The following is a 19,822-nucleotide window of genomic DNA, read 5'->3' as shown; positions in this document are numbered from 1 at the left end:
CCTGGCTCTCCTGCCCCTTCACCCCCCTCCAACCCTGGGGCTCCTGGCTCTCCTGCCTCTTCACCCCCCTCTGACTCTGGGGCTCCTGGCTCTCCTGCCCCTTCACCCCCCCGACCCTGGGGCTCCGGGCTCTCCTGCACCTATACCCCTCCCCTGACCCTGGGGCTCCCGGCTCTCCTGCCCCTTCACCTCCCCCGACCCTGGGGCTCCCGGCTCTCCTGCCCCTTCACCCCCGCTCTGACCCTGGGGCTCCCGGCTTTCCTGTCCCTTCATCCCCCTCTGACCCCAGCGTTCTCAGCTTTCCTGCGCCTACACCCGTGACTCAGGGACTCATTACCATTTCTTCCAACCTTCCCTACCTGGAGACCTAACCTAATCCATTGCCTCTGAAATCGCATCTGCACTTTGAAAACCTTCACCTGAGCAATCAGGTGAAGGAGGGATTGCCCAATGCATCTGGGCACGGTGCCATGGAGACACCATTTTGATTCTGCAGTATTAGAAAACAGGTTACCCACAAGACTCGCCACTAAGAGACCATCCAGCATGGGCACCTCTACTTGTTTGTACAGGGATGTGGAAGTTATTGTGAGCATCCGGCACAGACCCATGAGGAGCCCAGATAGTGCGAGCATGGATGTGACTTGTCCAATGGCACAGTGAGCCAGTGGCTTGCTGGGGGTGGCTCATCCCCCCACTACTGTCAATGATGGGTGTACTGGGGTAGTGATATGCAGATGCCTCTCTTCTGCAGGACTGCCAGTGCCACAGTCTGCCATGGGCAGGCACCTCTCTTTTCTAGTTCTATGGAAGGGAGGGTTGGCAGGAGCCAGGGTCAGCGATGCTCCATCCAGTGTAAGTACCTCTGGGATCTCCTGTTCCCAGATGTTGAGGATGATGACAAAGGAGCATTCAGTACTCGTGGGAATTCTGCACATGTACAGAATTCATGTCTGGTGCAGCATTTTTTTCCCCCGCAGAAAATACATTCTGCCCAAGAAGGCTGCAGTTCCACCTTTCGCCTACCAGAGGCTGCTGTGGCACCAGAACAGCTGGCTGACCGACAGTAACAGCTAGCAGCCAGCTGCGCTCATTACAGCAGCCTGCTGGTGGAGCCAGAGTGGGGCACATGGGGCTGCTGGGAGGAGTGTCACAGATGGGTTCAGAAGGACTAGTGGGGGGACAGACTGGGGCACTGGTTCAGGAGCTAGTGAGGTGCCAGCACTAAACCTGGGGCCGAATGGGAGGAGGGGCTCCAGGGCCACATGAGAATCAGGGAGCAGGGGCTCCAGGACCACATGGGGATGGGGACTAGGGAGACTCCAGGGCTACATGGGGATGGGAGGTGGGGGACTGAGGACCACATGGGGACAGGGACCAATATGCCTGACTGAATGGGAGAGGCTCAGGGTCAGCCAGGTTCTGCATGGGGGGGGGCTCTCCAAGTCCCTTACAACCCCGCCCCCCAAATAAACTATTCTATACTTCTCTCACCCACACCCAACAACCGTTCAGGATTGCTCCCAGTCCTTTCCTCTTCCAACATGCCTCTGTTACCCCGGCTCCCCCAAGCCTTTGCACAGCTTCTGAGGGGTGCAGAAATACGGCTCTGTGGTATACTTTAAATGAATTACTCAGAGTTCTGTATTAATATGCCTAGTAAGGAATCTGTCAGATAAAAATTCTGAATTTGTTTTGTCTGTATTGTTACAGACATACTTGCTGACAGATATTTTGAAATAAACGACCAACATAATTGAAACTGGCATGTTTATATTGTATTATTTTGACAAATAAAAAATGCAGAATTTTGAATTGTTTTGGCACAGAATCTTTAATTTTTTGGTGCAGAATTCCCCCAGGAGTAATCTAGCATCTAATGGCTAGTGCCACCTTGCATTGTTGGGGATGGCTGAGCTCTTCCTTTCCTTGTGCTGTACATGCTGAAACTAAGCTCAGCGCTACCCAGTGCCTGGGGAACAGGTGATTCCAGTAAGAAAAGTGACCATAGGGGTTGAGGGCACTCATCACCTGACCCCATCTAGGCCGGCATCACTAGGGGAAAGCACCCTGAGTCTCATCACAGCGAGACAGCTCCAAATTCCCCTCTCGTGTGATCTGAACTCTAACCCATCCAGCTACAGCCCCAATCCTGATCCTAACCCTGGGACTAACCATGACATTGTCCTTACTTTTAATTCTCTCTGCCCCTGAGCTCAACTGGAGCCCTGCCCCTAAACCTGACCATGGCTATAGCCCTGACCCTGAGTTAAACTGTAGGGTGATCCCATGAAGCTCCGATGACAGGATTGCTCCAGAGCATGTCTCCAGACAGCCGGCTTCCCAGGGGGAGAGGCCGTGAACCAGCTGGTGGAGGCTTGTAGTGCAAGGCCATTCCAACACTGAGGGCAGGGGAATTGCCTAGACAGATTCAGAAGTCATTTCCCTGAATAGGGAATTGCTGAAACCATGCTGGGAGGGGAAAGGCTTAGCATTCTCTGCAGCAAGGGCACCTCCCCCATGAGGTGTTCAAAGGGATGAGGCCCTCAGGAAGCCAATGGTGGTGTTGCATCCAGCAGCAGGGAACCAGGTCCTGTCAGCCCCCACACACAGCACCTTGTGGGGCTGGAGCACTCCCACTCACTTGCTGCGGATGCACTATAAACATCACCAGGGCCCTCTGAAGGGAAATGTCTTGGCCAGCAAGAAAAACATCATGGGTTGGAGGAGTGGGCCAGACAGGTCTCTATTCCCTGAGACCCAGACAACAGCAGTCTTCCCAGTCCCAACACCTAACCCAGGTCAAGAGGGGACTCTCAGCTGAGGCAGGAGGGATCTGCCCTGCCCCCGACATTCAAGAGGAAGAGAAAGATTTTGTATGTCAGTGAGTGAGCCTGAGCTGGCGGATGGTCTCATTGTCCTTGGTGCAGTGCCCTGATGGCCATGGGGTAACTCCAGGGTGGACTGGCCCCACACTACATAAGTACAAACTGCAGAGGGAAGAATTGAAAAGCAGCCCCTCCTTCATGAGCAATGGTGACTCCTCAGATCCCTCCAAAACACTCATGTTCCACGCTACCCACCGGGACTGGGGCAATGACCAAGATGGGTCCTAGGAGTGGCACCGCAGCTGACGCTATGTGCTGAAATTGGCTTAAAATGGGACATTAATCATTGGACTAAAGACCTCAGCCATTCCCTTCTCTGGGCATCCTAGCACCCCATCTGCATCTGGCTGTGTCCAGCTGTCTGCAGCTGTCTTGTCTGAACTAAGCAATTGGGGATGGCCAGTCTGCTGTTTGTGTCTGGCTGACAATGCTGAGCACATTAAATACTAAGTCACAACAACAATGCATTCAAAAGTCAGGATTTGCCAATGGTTACTACTCACACAGATCGGAATCACAGAATCTCAGGGTTGGAAGGGACCTCAGGAGGTCATCTAGTCCCCCACCACTACCCAAAGCAGGACCAAGGCCCATGCTTAGTCTAGGAAACAACTGTGGTGGCTGTTGGCGAATGCTGGGTTTTCAGGGCTGACCATTGTATCTGCCAGGGTCTGCATTCTCCCAGCACCATCTGATAGCTGCACCATACAAACACCACAGCACCCGTATTACTGGCCCAGCATGCTGCCGCGACAGTGGCTCCAGCAGCAGTCGCAAGGCCGCTCCATACACAAAGTGCTGCCCTGTCCCTTCTGGCAGAATGGCCTTTAGTTTGGAATCTGGAATCTTGCCTAGGCCAGGAAAAAGGTCCCAGCTAATACATGCTGATTCAGCGCTGCTTACAGTGTGTTCCCGCCTAGTAGAGATGGGGCCTACCACCTTTCCACACAGGGTAGTTGGGCTGACACCTTTTTAAATTGCACTTCATTATATCCTGTCAGTTCACACATTGTTCCTAGTCTAGACAAGGCCAAAGAGAACAGCAGATGCAGAAGAGTGAGAGCCCACCTAGAGTGTGCAGCTCCTGTGCAGCAGGGTGCTGGGCTCAGAGCACATGGCAGCTGCACTCTGCACAGCGATATGCCTAAGGATGTTTTACGGAAAAAACCCTCCCATAGAGTCCACCCTGCAGGTGTGCTCTGGACCACCCCCGGAGCCGTGTGGGATTTAGCTGGGAGGGCCACTCCCTCCCCATCAGCTGCAGAAGAAACGCTGGTCCTGGGCCTCAGGAGAAGCTTTGCAAGAACTTTCCAGCCTCTCCCAGAGGGCGCCCCGCTCCCTGCACCCCAGCCCGGGCTCGCCACAGGAGGGATCGCCTCGAGAGCTTGGCTTCTTCTGTCCAGCGTCCACCCACTGCCTCTCGCTCCCAGCCAGCCCTTGCCCTGCTCCGGGTCCACCCGGGACAGGGAGCAGCGCAGCGACCTCTGCGGCTCTGCCCAGGCGGCGGTGGCTGTAACACGGGGTGTGCCTGCAGCCTGCCCCGCGCCGGAGCCGAGCTCTGTTTAGGCAGCACGAGCCTGGGGGAAAGGGAGCGCGACGCGTGGATGGATGCACCTTATGGGGGCCGGGGGGGGGGGCTCTCTGAAACCCAGAAAGCCAATTGGCTTCTAGGCTGTGACGGGCAGTTTGCTCCCGCCCCCCATGCAGCTTGCCTGGGTGGACGCGAGCAAGAGTGTGGAAAGTGCAGCCGGCTGGGCTGGGCTGGGCTCTGCCGAACCCCCGACGCCAGCGCCCGCAGGAGCCCGGCCGGGCGGCCTGCCCCGTCCCCACCCCACCCCCGCCGCGCTGCGGACCATGGCCCGGCCGCCCCCGCTCTCCCTGCTCCTCGCCATCGCCGCCTGTGCCGCGGCCGCCACCAGCGAAGGTAGGAGCCCGGGTGGCCCGGCGCGGGGCGGGCGTGTCTGCGGCGGGGCAGGGGCAGGGGCCGGGCTGGCACCGCGCGCTCCGCCGGGCGCCCCTGTCCGGGCAGCGCCGGGCGCCCGACTGCCCGAGTTCTGCGCTCCCGCCGCGCCGGGCGGCGCAACTTCAGCGCAGGGCAAGAGGACTTCGTGGCACATGCCAAGGGCCGGCGGCCCGGGCCGGGCCCTGTGCGGGCAGCTGGGCCGGGCCGAGCAGCCGGAATCGCGGCGTTCTCCGCTGCCCGCGCTGCATACAGCCCAGACGGGAGCCGCCGGACCGTGGGGCTGGGGCGCTCGAGGGATGGTGCGGGCCGTGCAGACCGGCACCTCCGGGGGTAGCGGACAGAGGGAGTGACAGAAACTTCTCGCGTGGCCAGCTGGGAGCCTCCAGGTACCCTGCAGCGCAGGTCCCCCGTCCAGCCCTGCCCGGCCCCCCTGCCCGGCCCCCCTGGGCGCTGGCTGCCCGGCTCCCCTGGGCGCTGACAGTAGCATTCCTGCTGCCTCTTTCCAGGGCACCAGACGTCCCTCACCAGACCTGTGCAGGCAGATGCCTCTCAGTATTGTCAGAGAGTTCTCGCTGCCCACCTTGCTACCAGCACACTGGCAGTGCCTTTCTGCTGCCTCTGTCCCCTGCAGCCCTGGCATCCTTGCACCATCTCTGACTCTCCAGCTGCTATCGCCCCCACAGCACCGACCGCAGGGTCTGGGCTGCCTTTCCATGACAGCCTCACTGCCCCGTCTTCCCCAGCTTTTCTCCCCAGTCCCTGCTGCCCCATCTGCCAGCCTCACCTGGCGCCTTCTGCACCCTGGGAGCAGTGTTTTTCCTCATTCCCTTTGGTCCAGCACTCATCTAGCCTTGCTGCCCGATTCCCTCATCCCCATGCCCATCTTTCCACCCCTCAGCCCGTCACACCTCTGTCCCTGGCCCCCCTGCTGCCCAGCTGATTTCTTACTTCTCCCTGCGGCTGGGCCAGTTTCTCCTTGCCGTAGAGGAGTCCTAGCAGTGGAGCCCAGTGCTAACTTTCTCCTGTTCCCCGAAGGTGGTGCTTTAAAGTGGGCTGGGAAAAAGTGCACAGAGGAGGGTGGATCACTCATAACCTGGGAGCTGCAGCCTGGGTCAGATAGTGCCCTGTGGCCCCACCCCCGGCTCCATTTCTAATTACATTGTTTGCTGAGTGTGTGACCCTTTTCCCCCCCCCCTCGCCGACACACTTTGGAGCTCCCTGCCCCCAGAGCCCCTGCCAGCTCCCGTTACACAGAGCTGCTGGCTGGGCTGTCCCTGCCCTCTCAGCAGCCAGCGAGTCCGGGCAGCCCTGCGGCTGCACTGCCTAGTGCTGGGCACCTCAGCTAACCCTGCTCCGAACAGAGCATCTCAGCTACCAGGCAGTGAGAGCCAGAGAAGCTGCTCTCCTTGTGCTTCTGGGAACGTTCCCATTTGCTGATTTCAGTAACCGCACAGGGAGGAGAGTGAGGCAGGGGCTGGAAATTCAGCTGCCTCTAGACTGTGCTGGCTGGGACCCAGTTTAGCATGGAGGGAGGAGATTAGGTCCTTTGGGGCACGGACCCATGCAGCCTGCCCCCTGGGAAAGGGCCTCTGGAAAGGAGGCAGCGCTGGATGTGCTGGAGTCCGGCTGTGGTGCAGGGAAGGTACACGGCTGCTGCTGGAGTTCTTCCCCACATATCACCCTCGCCAACACCACTGTGGGTCTGGGCCCCCCAGCAGTCAGGGACGTTGTCGCCAGCTCACCCTGGGGGGTCGGTCACTGTCTTGCTCAGATAACAATGTGCAAGCCCTATATCGACAGGGTCCTGTCACCCTGGCCTTGTGGCTCAACCTGGGGCTGGGCTGCCCTCCCCCTGAGCCTCACCCTCCCAGGCTCTCATGCGTAGGGGCTCGGATGTGTGTGAGAGCCCGAGCCGCAGCCGCACTGTCCACAAGGCCCTTTTCCGTGTGCTAGCGTGAGTCTCTCCCAGGGCTGCAGCGTCACCATACCCTTACCGGGCTTCAGCTGACCCCTCGTTGCCCCAGGGGTGGCCTGTGCGCAGGGGCCCTCACCCTGCTGTGCCCACGGGGCAGCTCAGCTCTTAGCAGAGTCGCTGCTGAACCCAGCCCCACACAAATGGCTCCCGGGCTGGCAGGTGTTTGAAGAAGCTCCAGTGGAGACAGCTGTGTGCTGGGCTGGGTTCCCCAGCTGGGAGGGCTTCTTGTGTCCCTGCCAGACTGACTGTCTTATGGCCAAGTGAACTCTCCCGCAGCCCAGCCTCACTCATCCCTTGGCCCACGTTCATCCTCTGGCCCCATGTGCCCTTCTCCCCACACCGCAGATCTCACAGCGCTGCTGGCTGCCCGGCTGCTCAGACAGAGGCACCCCCCCACCCTTTGGTCAGATACAGAGGTACCAGGAGTCGAGGCCATTGGCAGGCTTCTTGCTCACTCTGCTAACTTCTCTGGGACCAGTGACTGGGTTCTGATCCAGCAGGGACCGACCTGACATCTTCCCTTGTCCTCAGACCCCAGACTCTCGCCCCAAACCCCACCGCTTGTTTGCAGCTTTGAAATGGTGGGAGAGCTTTGATTTGTGGCTGTGGGGCTCATGCTAGAGAATGCTGGACTGTGGGGACTGGGCTACGCACGGCTCACGGGTTGGGGAGATATGCTGCTGGGCAGCGCGGTGTCTGTGATGTCAGTGGTCAGCGATATGGGAGTGGTGCGGAGGAATGCCAGGCAGGGTTAGGTCTGTGTTGGCAGGGTCAGACTGGACAGCACATTGTCAGTGGTGTTGGGAAAATACCGGGCAGAGCTGTCTATGGGACCATGGCGATATCAGTGTCTGTCGTTCCAGGGTTCTGCTCATCAGTGTCTTGTTAGCGGTGCTGGGGATACACTGGGCAACGATTGGTGCTGCGATATGCTTGGTAGCTGAGTGTGATTGATGCCAGGATGACGTGGGTCAGGGAAATGTCCATGGTACTAGATTTATGCTGGGGCAGAGATGTGTCAGTGGTGCCTGGGTAACAGCTGGCAGCAATGGCTGTGTTGCCAGAATCATAGCAGGCAATAAATGGAGTGCCAGGGGCTGGCGTAATGTCAGGGTTACACTGGGCTGGAATGTGACTGCGGTTCTGGAACTACAATGGACAGAGCTATGTCAGTCTTTTCAGATTACGTTGAGCACGTATGTGCCCATGATGCCAGGGATATGACGGTCTGGGATGCAGGGGATACAACACGCCTTGATGTGTTTTGGATGCCTGGCCATAGATGAGCCTGTGATGCCCAGTGTATGATGGGTACCCATGGCGCTGTGGTTATGTGAGGCTGGGGTACAACCGTGGTGGCACAGTTAAATTCAGCTCTGGTTATACTGAGTGAGAATCTGTTCCTGGTGCCAGGGTAGTTGAGGGCAGGGATGTGACAGCTGTGCTGCCTGCACACAGGGAAGCAGTGCCAGAGCTACAAAGAGCAGGGATGTGTCAGTGGAGCTGGAAGGGCACTGGGCAGTGGTGGGTTCGTGGGGCCATGTCTGTGCCTGACAGTGCTATGTCCTGCCTCCCATGGTTATGGCAGGCATTGACGTGTGTGTGGCACTCATGATACACAGGGCAGGCATGTGTGTGTGGAGCCAGCATTATGCTTGGTGTGGGGTGGGTTATACTGGGCGGGGGTAGTTCCTTGGGGCAGGGTTATACTGGGCGGGGTCAGTTCCCTGGGGTGGGGTTATACTGGGTGGGGGTTAGTTTCCTGGAATGGGGGTAGTTCCCCTGAGCAGGGTTATATTGGGCGTAGTAGATCCCTGGAGCAGGTTTATACTGGGTGGGGATACTTCCCTGGAGCGGGGTCATACTGGGCAGGGGTATTTTCCTGGCATGGGAGTAGTTCCCTGGGTGGGGATAGTTCCCCGGAGTGGGGTTATCCTGGGCAGGGGTAGTTCCCTGCAGCAGGGTTATACTGGGCGGGGGTACTTCCCTGGAATGGGGTTATTAGGCTGGGGTAGGTCTATTAGGGTTGGATTGTTCTAGAGAGGGACAATTTTGCGGTTGGGTTTTTACTGCCCACATTTTGCAGCTCAAAGCCCTCATGTGCCCCCTTTCAGGCCCCCCGCCCAACCCCATAATCCTGCCTCACAGTCATAGGCAGGGGCGCTGGAACAGTTGCTATAGTGGGGGTGCTGAGAGCCAATGGGCCAAACTGTAAGCCCTGGATAGAATGGAAACCACTTCCCAGCAGGGGGTGCAGCAGTGGCATGGTTTCCAACCGTCCCCAAGTGACCAACCTGCTGGGCACCGGTGGGCATCCTGGCATCGCTGCCCCTGTGTGCACTGCATGAGGGGTGAATTGTTCAGAGTCCGAGTTGATTTTATTCTGAGCACTAGAACCTGGTGTAAATCCAGAAAGTGGAATGTGCAGCTGCAGGACAGAGAGTCCTTCTCAGTCACATCTGCATCAGTTAGTTTAATGTGTCGCATTGGGTGTGTGCGTGCAGAGAGTCTTGGGTGTGTTTGTGTGTGTAAGATGGAGAAGCTGCCCCGTCTGTTCTTCCTTCCATTCCACCAAAACCTAACAACTTCTTTCTTTCCAAAGGGATTTAACAAGAGCTCAAGTCTCCACTGGCAGGTTCCTTCCCCATGCGCTCAAGGATTCTGCTTAGGTATGAGGACCCAATCTTGCAAAGACTGACAGTCGTGTGTAACTTTATGTCTGTCAGTAGTTCCCCTAGCTAGGTCTTTGCAGGACTAGGGCTCTCGGATGTGTGTTGGGCGCAGGAGTGGCTCTATGTATTTTGCCGCCCCAAGCACGGCAATCAGGCGGCCTTCAGCGGCGCGCCTGCGGGAGGTCCACCAGTAACGCGGATTCGGCGGTGTGCCTGCAGGAGGTCTGTCAGTAACGCGGATTTGGTGGCGCACCTGCGGGAAGTCCTCCGGTCCCATGCCTTTGGCGTACCCGCCACCAAATTGCCACCGAAACCGTGGGACTGACGGACCTCCCGCAGGCAAGCTGCCAAAGGCAGCCTGACCGCTGCCCTCACAGCGCCCGGCACGCTGCCCCCAGTGGCTTGCCGCCCCAGGCATGTGCTTGGTGTGCTGGTGCCTGGAGCCACCCTTGGTTGTGGGGAGGGAGTGCTGATATTGCTTGTTCGGTGATGAACTTCAAACAAGCTATTTGGAGAAGGCAAATTCTTCTTCTGTTGTGTTGTAGGAAATTCTGACATTTTGAAAAATAATTTTTGTTCCAAAACAGAACTAAAAGCCAAATTTTCCCACAGAGCAAAAATTCTGAAAAATATTGATTCAGCATCATAGACCCATAACGTTTTAATAAAATAAAATCTTCTGTTTGGATAATATAATATAATTAATAAACTGTCAAAATGAAGTGAATCAAAACAATAAAGCTGAAATGAAACATTTGAAATGGTAAGCTTCAGTAAGATAAAACCTTTTCAAAATGAAATGACAGTTGCAAGATTCATCGTGACTTTTTTCTATCAAACATTTCCTCAATAATGACACGTTCCTACCAAATATTTTGATTTTGACAAATTTGCATGTTCATATGGAAAATTGTTCTGTCAGATTTTCAACCCCCTCTACTTCCAGTGTTTCCTCTGGCCTGAGAGCTACCAGCAGCCCTGCATTCTTTCTCTCAAGCTTAGGAAAGATCTGTCAGAGCAGTGGAGTCTTTCAAACCAACAGAGGTGTTTAAAGTGCTACCTCCATAGGCATGAATGTGTTTGTAATACCTCTGCATCCCCTGTGACTTTGTGGAAGGTATTATTATTATTATATGTCTGTTTGTGTAGTTGATTGTGTGCCACATACGTGTGTCTGTGTCACTCATCACATCTCTTGTGGGACATCCCATGCATGCTTCCCTTTGCGACAGGGAGTGATTGATAAGTGGTCCTAAATGGAACCTCTCGGCATCTCTGTGCAAGGGAAGCAGCTCCATTTAAGCTGCCTAGCTTTCTCCTCCATCTGCTCCAATTGCAGCCTGGAGCATGTTTACCCATTGCAGACTCTGCTGATGGATAAGCAAGGTGCTAACTGCTCAATGCTTTCCGCGCTCAGGGTGGAGATCACTGCACCCCAACAGAGTCCCAATGGCAGAGGATGGTACTGCAGGAACAATGGTCATTAGGCTGTGCAGACCACTCTGTGCCCAAGTGGCTTGATTGTCCAGGGATCCTGGGTTGCCAACCTGGGCTCACAGAGTCCCTGATTTTTTTAGACCTTCCCATGCAGTATCAGGATTCGGTGATGTTACATATTTATGTTGCTTTGGACATAACCATAACACCCTCCCTGTGCAAGGAACCAGGAGTGACCAGGATAGTGTTAAAGACAAATAAACAGGAAAGCTGAGAGTCCACTAAAGCTTGTAGGGAAAAGATACAGGTAGCCAGTGATCAGAATGAGTTAATGCAGCCAATGGGGGAATGAGGGCATTTATCAAATATATCAGGGGAAAAGGAAACATGATGGAGACAGGACAGCACTAGATCCATTGATAAAAGAGGAAGAGGAAGAAATTAATGATCACTCTAAAATAGCTGAGATACAGAATTTGTTTGAAAATCTATCTTCAGGCAGAAAAAGAGGGGAAAGTAATTTGGTCAATTAGTGAGTGCGGAAGAGCCTGTAAAAATAAGTATTGACAAAGAATATAGGCCCTATTCTATCATCTGGTTTTAATCAGAAATCCCCATTGATATCAATGAGTGCTTCAAATCTGCAGTCTGCTTCAAAACTCTTAGCGTAATCACACCCTAGTTGAGGAAGCATTTGTATAATCTGAACATGCACAAATTAGCTGTATGGGATTAAATGCATGCCTGGGTATTTAGAGAAGCAGCAGATAAGTTTATTGTGTTACTGATACTCACAGTGTCGTTGGAGCCGTGTTGGTCCTAGGATATTAGAGAGACAAATTGGATGAGATAATATCTTTTATTGGACCCACTTCTTCTTGTGGGGAGAGAGACAAGCTTTTGAGCTCTTCTTCAGGTCTGGGAAATGTGCTCAGAGTGTCACAGCTAAATACAAGGTGGAACAGATTGTTCAGCATAAGTAGTTAACACACATTTCAAGGGACTTTTCGAGGCGAAGTGGCCCAGTCACACCCCTCCAGTCATAGGGGAGAAGAGAAAGGGGGGAGGAAAACAAGACAAAATGCTACAGATAACGATTTCTGAAAAATTAAGAAAAGTGGTGAGGTGCCAGGAGTTAGAGAATAGCAAATACAGGTACCAGTCTTCAAAGAAGAAGGGGAGAGTGATCCTGGTAATTCCCATTGTACAAATCTAACTTGTAAAAGAGAGAGAGGAGGAAACCCCCTAGACAGCTAGCAGAGGGATTATGCGAATTACCTAATGGGTTTTGCTTGCAGGAGCAGATTTTCCAAAGTGTTCAGCCCCAGATTTGTAAGTGGTCAGCTCCTTCGCACAACTGGGGTCATATTTTCAAAAGAGCTCAGCTTTCAATGTTCTTCTGAAAACTTGGCGCTTTATTGTGGTGCCTAAATGGGGGCGTAGTGCGGCCCACAGCTTAATGGAGAGATCATTTCACGGACTCCTCTCTCCCCTCCTAATCTTCCCGTTGTAATCTCATTAATGGGCCCTGTGCTCAAATAGAAAACAAGGCAAAATTCATCCGATAATTTATTCAGTGTGCATTATTTTGTCAGTCCTGCTTCCAGCGGTGATGAGGGAGCGATCATTCGCCTAGGAAATATCTGAAAGAGGGAGGGAATGGCTTTTACGGCTGGAATGCTTTGAGGATGCTACGGTCAGTTTTAGCATTTAGGAACAGGGAAAATAACAAAGATTTTCTTCATGTAGATCATTAGAGAGGAATGAACAGTGCAGAAGGGACTTGTGAATATTTGAATAAAAAACGTGAATTGTCTTGGGCAAAATTTGCAAACCCTTTTCTTTGTTTTCTGTGAATGCTTGCATGAGTGATTATTTTGTTGTTTGCTGTTTACGAGAATGTCGGTGGAAAGCAGAGACTGGTGTGATTATATGGGGGTGCCAAAGGGTTCATGCTGGAATGGGGTCTGAGCACATCTTGAAAGCTCTTTAATTTCTCCTGTTAATAGTATTTTCTAGAGCTGGTTCGAAACTGAAAACAAATGTTTACAAAATTTTTGAAGATATTTTCATCTTGCAGAATTCAAAATGGACCTAGTTTTTAAGATTTTTTTTCACAGTTTTTGTTTTATCGAAATAATTATTACAATTTGCTGTATACTGAAAATCTAGTTTTTGGTAAATGACAAATGTGAATAACTATTTTAATAAATATAAACATATATAATAATAAATATAAATTTAAATCAACCTTGAAGAGAAATTAAATTTGTTACCAAAAGTGTTCTATTTATTGGTTACCGAAACCCCAGTTTTCAATAAATGAAACGTGAATAACCATTTTGATAATGAATTCAATCATTCAATAGAATTTCTTTTTAAATTAACATGAACATTTTTGCAAAAAAATCCTAAAAATTGTTAAGTGTTGACATTTTTTACAAAAATTGCCAGTTACAAATTTATTTTTCAGAGGAAAAAATCCTTTCCATTGAAAAAATTTCAACCAGTTCTAAAAATTCCAACCTACAGGTAGAAACGCCCCGATGGGGTGACCACCACAGGGTGACAAATCGGACTATGAATGCCACATAGCACAGAGTTAAAGGTGTAATCAAAGCAAAAAGTGAACAAACCCCAAACGGCCTGAATCATGTCCACAAGACGTGTCCTTCAGATGATGATGACTAACAAACACATTTGAAAAAATCTAAATTTCTCAGTGAACAATCCACAGAGGAGGAGAGAGACTGAGGTGTGTGGGCTGATCATAGGATAACTATGAGCTAGCAGTGTGAAGTGTCTGTGAAAAAGGCAAATATGTTCCTAGGATATATCAGACGAGGCATTTCCAGTAGAGATAGAGAAGTATTAACACCATTGCACGTGTCACTGGTAAAACCACCTTTGGAATACTGTGTACAGTTCCAGTCACTCATGTTCCCCCATTCCACAGGGACCCAGGTCTCCCTCGGCTGGAGAGTCTCCCCTCTCTTTTATCCACATAGCGTGTGAGCCTGACCACCAGGAGTTGTGTTCTCAGGGGACTCTCCTGTGCGTTGCTGTATAGGAACATATTCCCTGTGAGCTCAGTCACAGTACCATTTGCCCAGCCGCCCCTTCTCCTGGGGCACCACTGGGATACGCTGCTACAGAAATTTGGGGCTCCTGAAACAAAGACTGCTGAAATGCAGTTTCAGCGGTTCATAAAAGTGTAACATGATTTTTGTTTCCCTAAGTTAAATGGTTTAGCTGAAACATACAGGGCCAAATTCACCTCTCTGAGTAAATTCCCATTAACATCATTGGAGGTTGAATTGCCTTGCACCAGTACTGAATTTGGCTTGCAACCTCCACATCTGTAGACTAGAGACAGGAGAAAAACTGCTGGATTATAGCAGGTATAAAAGGCCAGGGCTTCTATGTGTGGGTTGGGTGCAATGTTAGAAGGAGTGCTGAGAGATCTGTGTGTACGCAAAGCTAATAGCCGTGAGCGGTACGGGAAGTTACCGGGAACAACCTGTTGGGAAAATTGGTCTTGGGCAAGAACTCTGGGCATTGTGAATAATTTGTGAAGTACTGCACATGCAAAGTGAAAAGAGCAGTAGCTCTAAGAAATTCTACTGTGGGATGCATCCATAGTAGGGACATATTGGGACAACCTGAAAACATGCCAGCTTGTCCTTCTCATGGGGATCTGGGCAGAAGGACCAGGCAGGCATCACCCCTAAAACAGAACCACGGAAATGCATTTAACAGCTGTGGTCATGCAGGATGAGCCACTTACTGCCACATCTTTTGCCAAGATCCTGACACGGCAACTGTACAGATTACAGAAACTGCTGTGCACGCTTGATAATGTACATACAGATTGTGTGTGGTAGTAACACTGAACCACGTGGCATAAGAACCTGGATCAGACAGAATTCAAGCAGGGCCAGTGCCTGCTATAACAATGACTTCTGAAAGACTGGGTATGAACATGTCCAGGAAATGTAAATCGCAGCCCAGCAACGTGGCTCTGAAAACATGGATGTCGCACTTTTGCAAAGTGGCCACAGAGTTTGATTGCCTCCAAGTGGATACCAGGCATCAGCAAGTCCAGACAAAGCCAGTAGGAGCCTGTGGGGCTCCTCTGAAAATCAGGCACCAGGACCCAGATCCTCAAAGGTATTTAGGCGCCTAATTCCTACTGTGTCCAATGAGAGTTAGGTGCCTTGAATATGTTTGAAGATCTGATCCTAGGTGTCTCAGGCTTGGACATCCAAAAATGGAGGCATCCCAGATCACTCATCACTCTTACACCTTTGGCCATTCAACACAGTGCTCCAAAATCCAGGGGAAAGTGCAGCATCAGTGCCAGGTGACAAATGTAGCAGTATTGCCATCAGGCAGGAGAGGAATGAGAGAATAAAGGGAGCTGGTTGGGAGCTGACCTGATCATAGACCCAGAGCACTGATGCACTAAGGCTGAGATTTCCAAAGCAGCCCAAGGGAGTGATGAGCCCAAATCCCATGGGAGTTAGGCACCTTGGAAAAGCCTCATCTCTGTATTGCTCGGGATCAACCAGCAAGAGGTTTGGTTAAAAGAATTTAAGGCAAACCTGTTCAGTTCAGAGACAGACCTCTCCGAATCCTGACAAGGCAGACCGTGCATACGGAGAGATGCTGCCAATCAGTAACTCAAGGACCTAGGGGAAAAAACGGTTTTCAATCTCCCCGGTAGTTCTTAGTGCGTGGGCTGCACCAAAACCAACTGCAGAGGATGAGTTTTGTGGGGATTGTCACTGAAGAGAGGGTCCTGCTTAGAGGGAAATCAGTACTCCATCTCCGCCCCCGCCCCCGGACTGAGCAACGAGAGCAGATGGAAAAACTGACCAGTAATGGGCCCAATCCTGCAAATGCTGATAGATGAAACTCCGCAGCTGAGTGACCCCACTGGCACTACTCAAGTAACCTTCCACATGTGTAGGTTTGCAGGAGAAGCCTTGAGATTTGACAGGCTTGCCAGCAGATGGTGCTGGACAGTAAAGCTGAACTGCACTTTGTTATTAATATAAAGATATTTCCAGTAAAACAGGATCCCCAGTGGTGCAGGTCATGCAAGGAGTGTTCTCATTCCTGCCACTCCACCATCCTGGACCAGGGGTCACACCTTATCTAGCCGATCCCCATGCCATCGGAGGAAGGAGAACTGAGCAGATGGTGGTAGAAATTATTCTCACACTCTGGAGTGGATAAATACCACACTTGTGCTCAGCGTATTTGCAAATCTATCATTTGTATTTGTGCAAAGGGGTGACATTGAGATGAGTGATTCTCAGCCAAACCTACAAAATGCCCCCAAAATGAATCTCGTTCCGGGCGGGAAGGGATTGATTTCAAAGGGGTTTCCAATGTGGGTGTTTCCGATTTTTCTCAAGACACCTGGGGCTCAACTTCCCCATGTTCTGAGATCCCACCGCTCCCCCAGACTTTGGCGGGCACTGGGGTGCTCAGCATGACTGATGACACACAGGGCTGGTGTCTTCTCTTGGGCACCAAAAATCTGTGGCCTCTTTTGAAAACATTGTCTGCATGAGCATGATGCAGAGGGGCAGCAAGAACTGCTGAAGGATCAGGGCCGGCTCCAGGTTTTCTACCGCCTCAAGCGGCGAGAAAAAAAAAAAGCCGCGGCAGCACCACTCCATTCTTCAGCGACAATTCTGCGGCTGGTCCTTTGCTCCGAGAGGGAGTGAGGGACCCGCCGCTGAAGACCCGGACCTGCTGCCCCAATAGCGGCTGGAAGGTCACCCCTTGGTATTGGCCACCCTAAGCATCTTCTTCTTTAACTGGTGCCTGGAGCCGGCCCTGCGAAGGATGGACAAAGAGCAGAGCTAAGGCTGAGCATTTGCTTGGAATATTTTCAGCAGAACTTTACCAGAAAACCAAACAGTGTGTAACTCATGGTGCTGGCAGGCAAAGAGTCTCTGAATGGAACAGAGCTGAATGTTGTCAAAGAGCCGCGCACAGCCCAGAGCTGGCCTGGCTCTGTTAGAAAAGAGAGAAGTGGGATCATCCCAGTGGAGCTGAGAGTAAAGCAAACACGGCTCATTTTTCAAGCTAGTGCTCTCCCTGCACTCAGTGGGACTGGGGAGCCCGCGTGCCTGGGAGGAGCTGTCTGTGCTCTCACTAGCGAGAGCTCCCTCTTCTTGCTAGTGCACTACTCTTAGGGTGAGATGCTGCCCTGTGCAGCTCCAAGCGCCTTTCTCCTGGCAAGCTCAGTGGCAGATGCTGCTTATCAAGAGTTTTCATAATCACTTAAAGGAGCCACTCCTGAGAGCACCCAGGGCTCTTTCATCTCTTCTGACTTTCAACCAGGCATCATCCAGTGCTCTGGGTCTCTGCTGGCCCTCTGCCCTGTGGGGTCTGCATCCCCCTCACACAGCATAGTCAGCAAGAGGAACACCACATGGCAGCTCAGCTCCTGATCAGCACCTCACTGGGGCAGTCTCTGCTCCCATATTTCACAGGCACTGGATCCAATGACCTGAGTCAGGAGATTCCCCTGGGGAAGCAGAGGAGATCCACTCCCCATTCCTGCTAGCTGCTTCCCTTGTCCCCGGCTCAGCCTCTCTCCTGCCCCCTTCCCTCCCCAGCTCTGAGCCGCGGCCTTTCCCTCTTGTGGCTCAACTTTACAGGTTTGGCCAGACATGAATCTCATTCTCTGGGCTCCTGCCCCAACAGATTCAGTCCCCAAAGCAGGCTTCCTCCCTTCCGCTCTCCCCTCAGGAGCCTGCCTGGACACACATAACTATCTCCCAGGGCATGCTCCCAGAGTGCAGGGCTGTTACCTCCATCCACCCATCCTCCTTCCCAGTGGCCTGCTGCTGGGCTCTCCCATCACAAAGCGCTGCCCATCCCATGGGTACTAGCCCTGTCCTCTCCCTGCTGATGGGGCAATTGCAGCAGCGACCCCTCTGCTCACTGGCACTCTCAGCAGCTCTTCCCTCTCTGGCTCCATCTGCTCCCACAATGCCTGTCCTCTCCCATGGCTCCCAAGGATTCCTGCTCCTTCCCCTCATCTCATGCCCCTGGGCCTTGAACGGCTCCATGGAGCTGCTAGTTTCACCTCCAGCCCACTGGGTTTTCCCACTCGCTCCTCAGCCTCCTGAACGTATAACAACCGTAGCCCTTCTTCAGATTCCCGCACTCGCCAGCCAGGGGCACGCTGACAAGCTAGTTGGGCAGGGGAAGGAGCAGGCCCCGACATAGGGGAAACTTGCACTCCTACCTGAGAGCTGGGGAGCAATCGGACAAGATATTTGTGCAGATGTTGGTCAAGCCCTTCCCAGAGTCCGCATGCTCCTTTCAGGCCCCTTGTGGCTGTTATTCAGCGTTGTGATCCTGTTGTGTTTGCCAGGCTCCAGCAGTGCGCCGGGCAGCATCCAGCTGGCCCCGACCTACAGCTGCTGGAGCCCCTCTCGTCTGCAAAGAGCCGTGTTCACAGGCCAGCGAAAGGATTTGCAATGTCTTGCCCTGGCTAGAGTGCTGGCAGCAGGATTCAAACCCAGGCACTCTGGAGCTCAATGGAGGGGACTTGGCTGTCGGAGTTTGAAGGCCAGCTCTAGTACTGCTCTGTAGCAGGCTCCTCCGTCTCTCAATACGGCCCAGTCGCCACTAGAGGGGGACAGAGCACTGCCTGGAGTTGGTGGCGGTGATTTATTTGTCATTCATTATTCTCCCGGTGAAAAATAAAACTCCAAGGAGTGCTGTGGCTGCTACGGGGTAGACCTGGTTTGCAAAGTTGCTGCGAAGCTGTAGCTCCTGTTGCAGGCAGTAGTGGCCTGAGGTGCTCAGCACCTGTCTGGATCAGGCCCATTGGGAGGTGATTAACTTCAGGCATCCAAGTTTGGACATCGTGGTCAGTAAGAAGCGCATGTGATTCAGCTAACCAGGCTGGAGGCTGTAACTGGTGTGGACACATGATCCACTGCAAAATCACAACTAACGAACGATCCGGAGCCGTTCGTGGGTTGTTCCTGGACAGGACAAACTCCATATTCCAGTGATACCAATGCTCCCAGTTTTATTGTGAGTTTCTCAGGGTTTGATCTGTTTTTTTCTTAAATCCTGGAGTTGTGAGAATTTCATCTTTCTTTTCAAGAGAAGGTACATTTCTAGACCTCATGGTTGTGGTGAAAAGCTTGAAAGTGTGGCACCCCTAAAGAACAGAAGGCCAAGAAGAAGACCCAACATTTTATTATTGTTTAAAATCTGTTGGTTTTTAAGCCAGTCTGATAATGTTTTGAGGCCGGATTCATGGTGTTTGAAGGTTTGCGGGGTTGGCCACTCTGCTGATTCACTGGTTGGCTATAGATACCTGGCCACACCTGTCTCTTGAAAATACTGCTTCAGTCTATGGGAAAAGCATGCCACTTCCTGCCCATTCCCCATAGATTCCAAGGCCAGAATCATAGAATATCAGGGTTGGAAGGGACCTCAGAAGGTATCTAGTCCAACCCCCTGCTCAAAGCAGGACCAATCCCCAGAAAGATTTTTACCCCAGTTCCCTAAATGGCCCCCTCAAGGATTGAACTCACAACCCTGGGTTTAGCAAGCCAATGCTCAAACCACTTAGCTATCCCTCCCCCCTAAAGGGGGGACCATTGTGATCATTCAGTCCAACCCTCTGGAACTCTCCCACCATAATTCCTGCTGGAATGAGAGCAGATACTTTAGAAAAAAATCCAATCTTAACTCAAAAAAGGCCAGTTGTAGAGAGGCCGTGACTCTGATGCTTGCTTTCTGCTCTGGTTTATTCATGGATCCAGTAGTGGGGAGAACCCAGAGCATGGAGGAGTTGGGAGCCCTGATTGCCGAGGGTGCCCAGGGAAGGGAGCTCAGT

General features: G+C 52.4%; 1 protein-coding gene across 3 annotated transcripts in view; it reads left to right on the top strand.

Moving 5' to 3' along the window:
- The first annotated feature begins 4,732 nt into the window (after nt 1–4,732).
- Nucleotides 4,733–19,822, top strand: part of EPHA8 (EPH receptor A8) — a 125,279-nt gene continuing 110,189 nt past the window's right edge. For all 3 annotated transcript variants that reach the window (XM_050931190.1, XM_050931189.1, XM_050931193.1), the window contains exon 1: nt 4,733–4,812. In XM_050931190.1, the coding sequence (XP_050787147.1) occupies nt 4,743–4,812 (70 nt within the window). In that variant the 5' untranslated portion in view covers nt 4,733–4,742. The remainder of the gene's footprint in view (nt 4,813–19,822) is intronic.

Source organism: Gopherus flavomarginatus, chromosome 21 (genome assembly GCF_025201925.1).
Source record: "Gopherus flavomarginatus isolate rGopFla2 chromosome 21, rGopFla2.mat.asm, whole genome shotgun sequence".
Classification (NCBI taxonomy): domain Eukaryota; kingdom Metazoa; phylum Chordata; order Testudines; family Testudinidae; genus Gopherus; species Gopherus flavomarginatus.
This window is presented reverse-complemented; position numbering and strand designations above follow the sequence as displayed.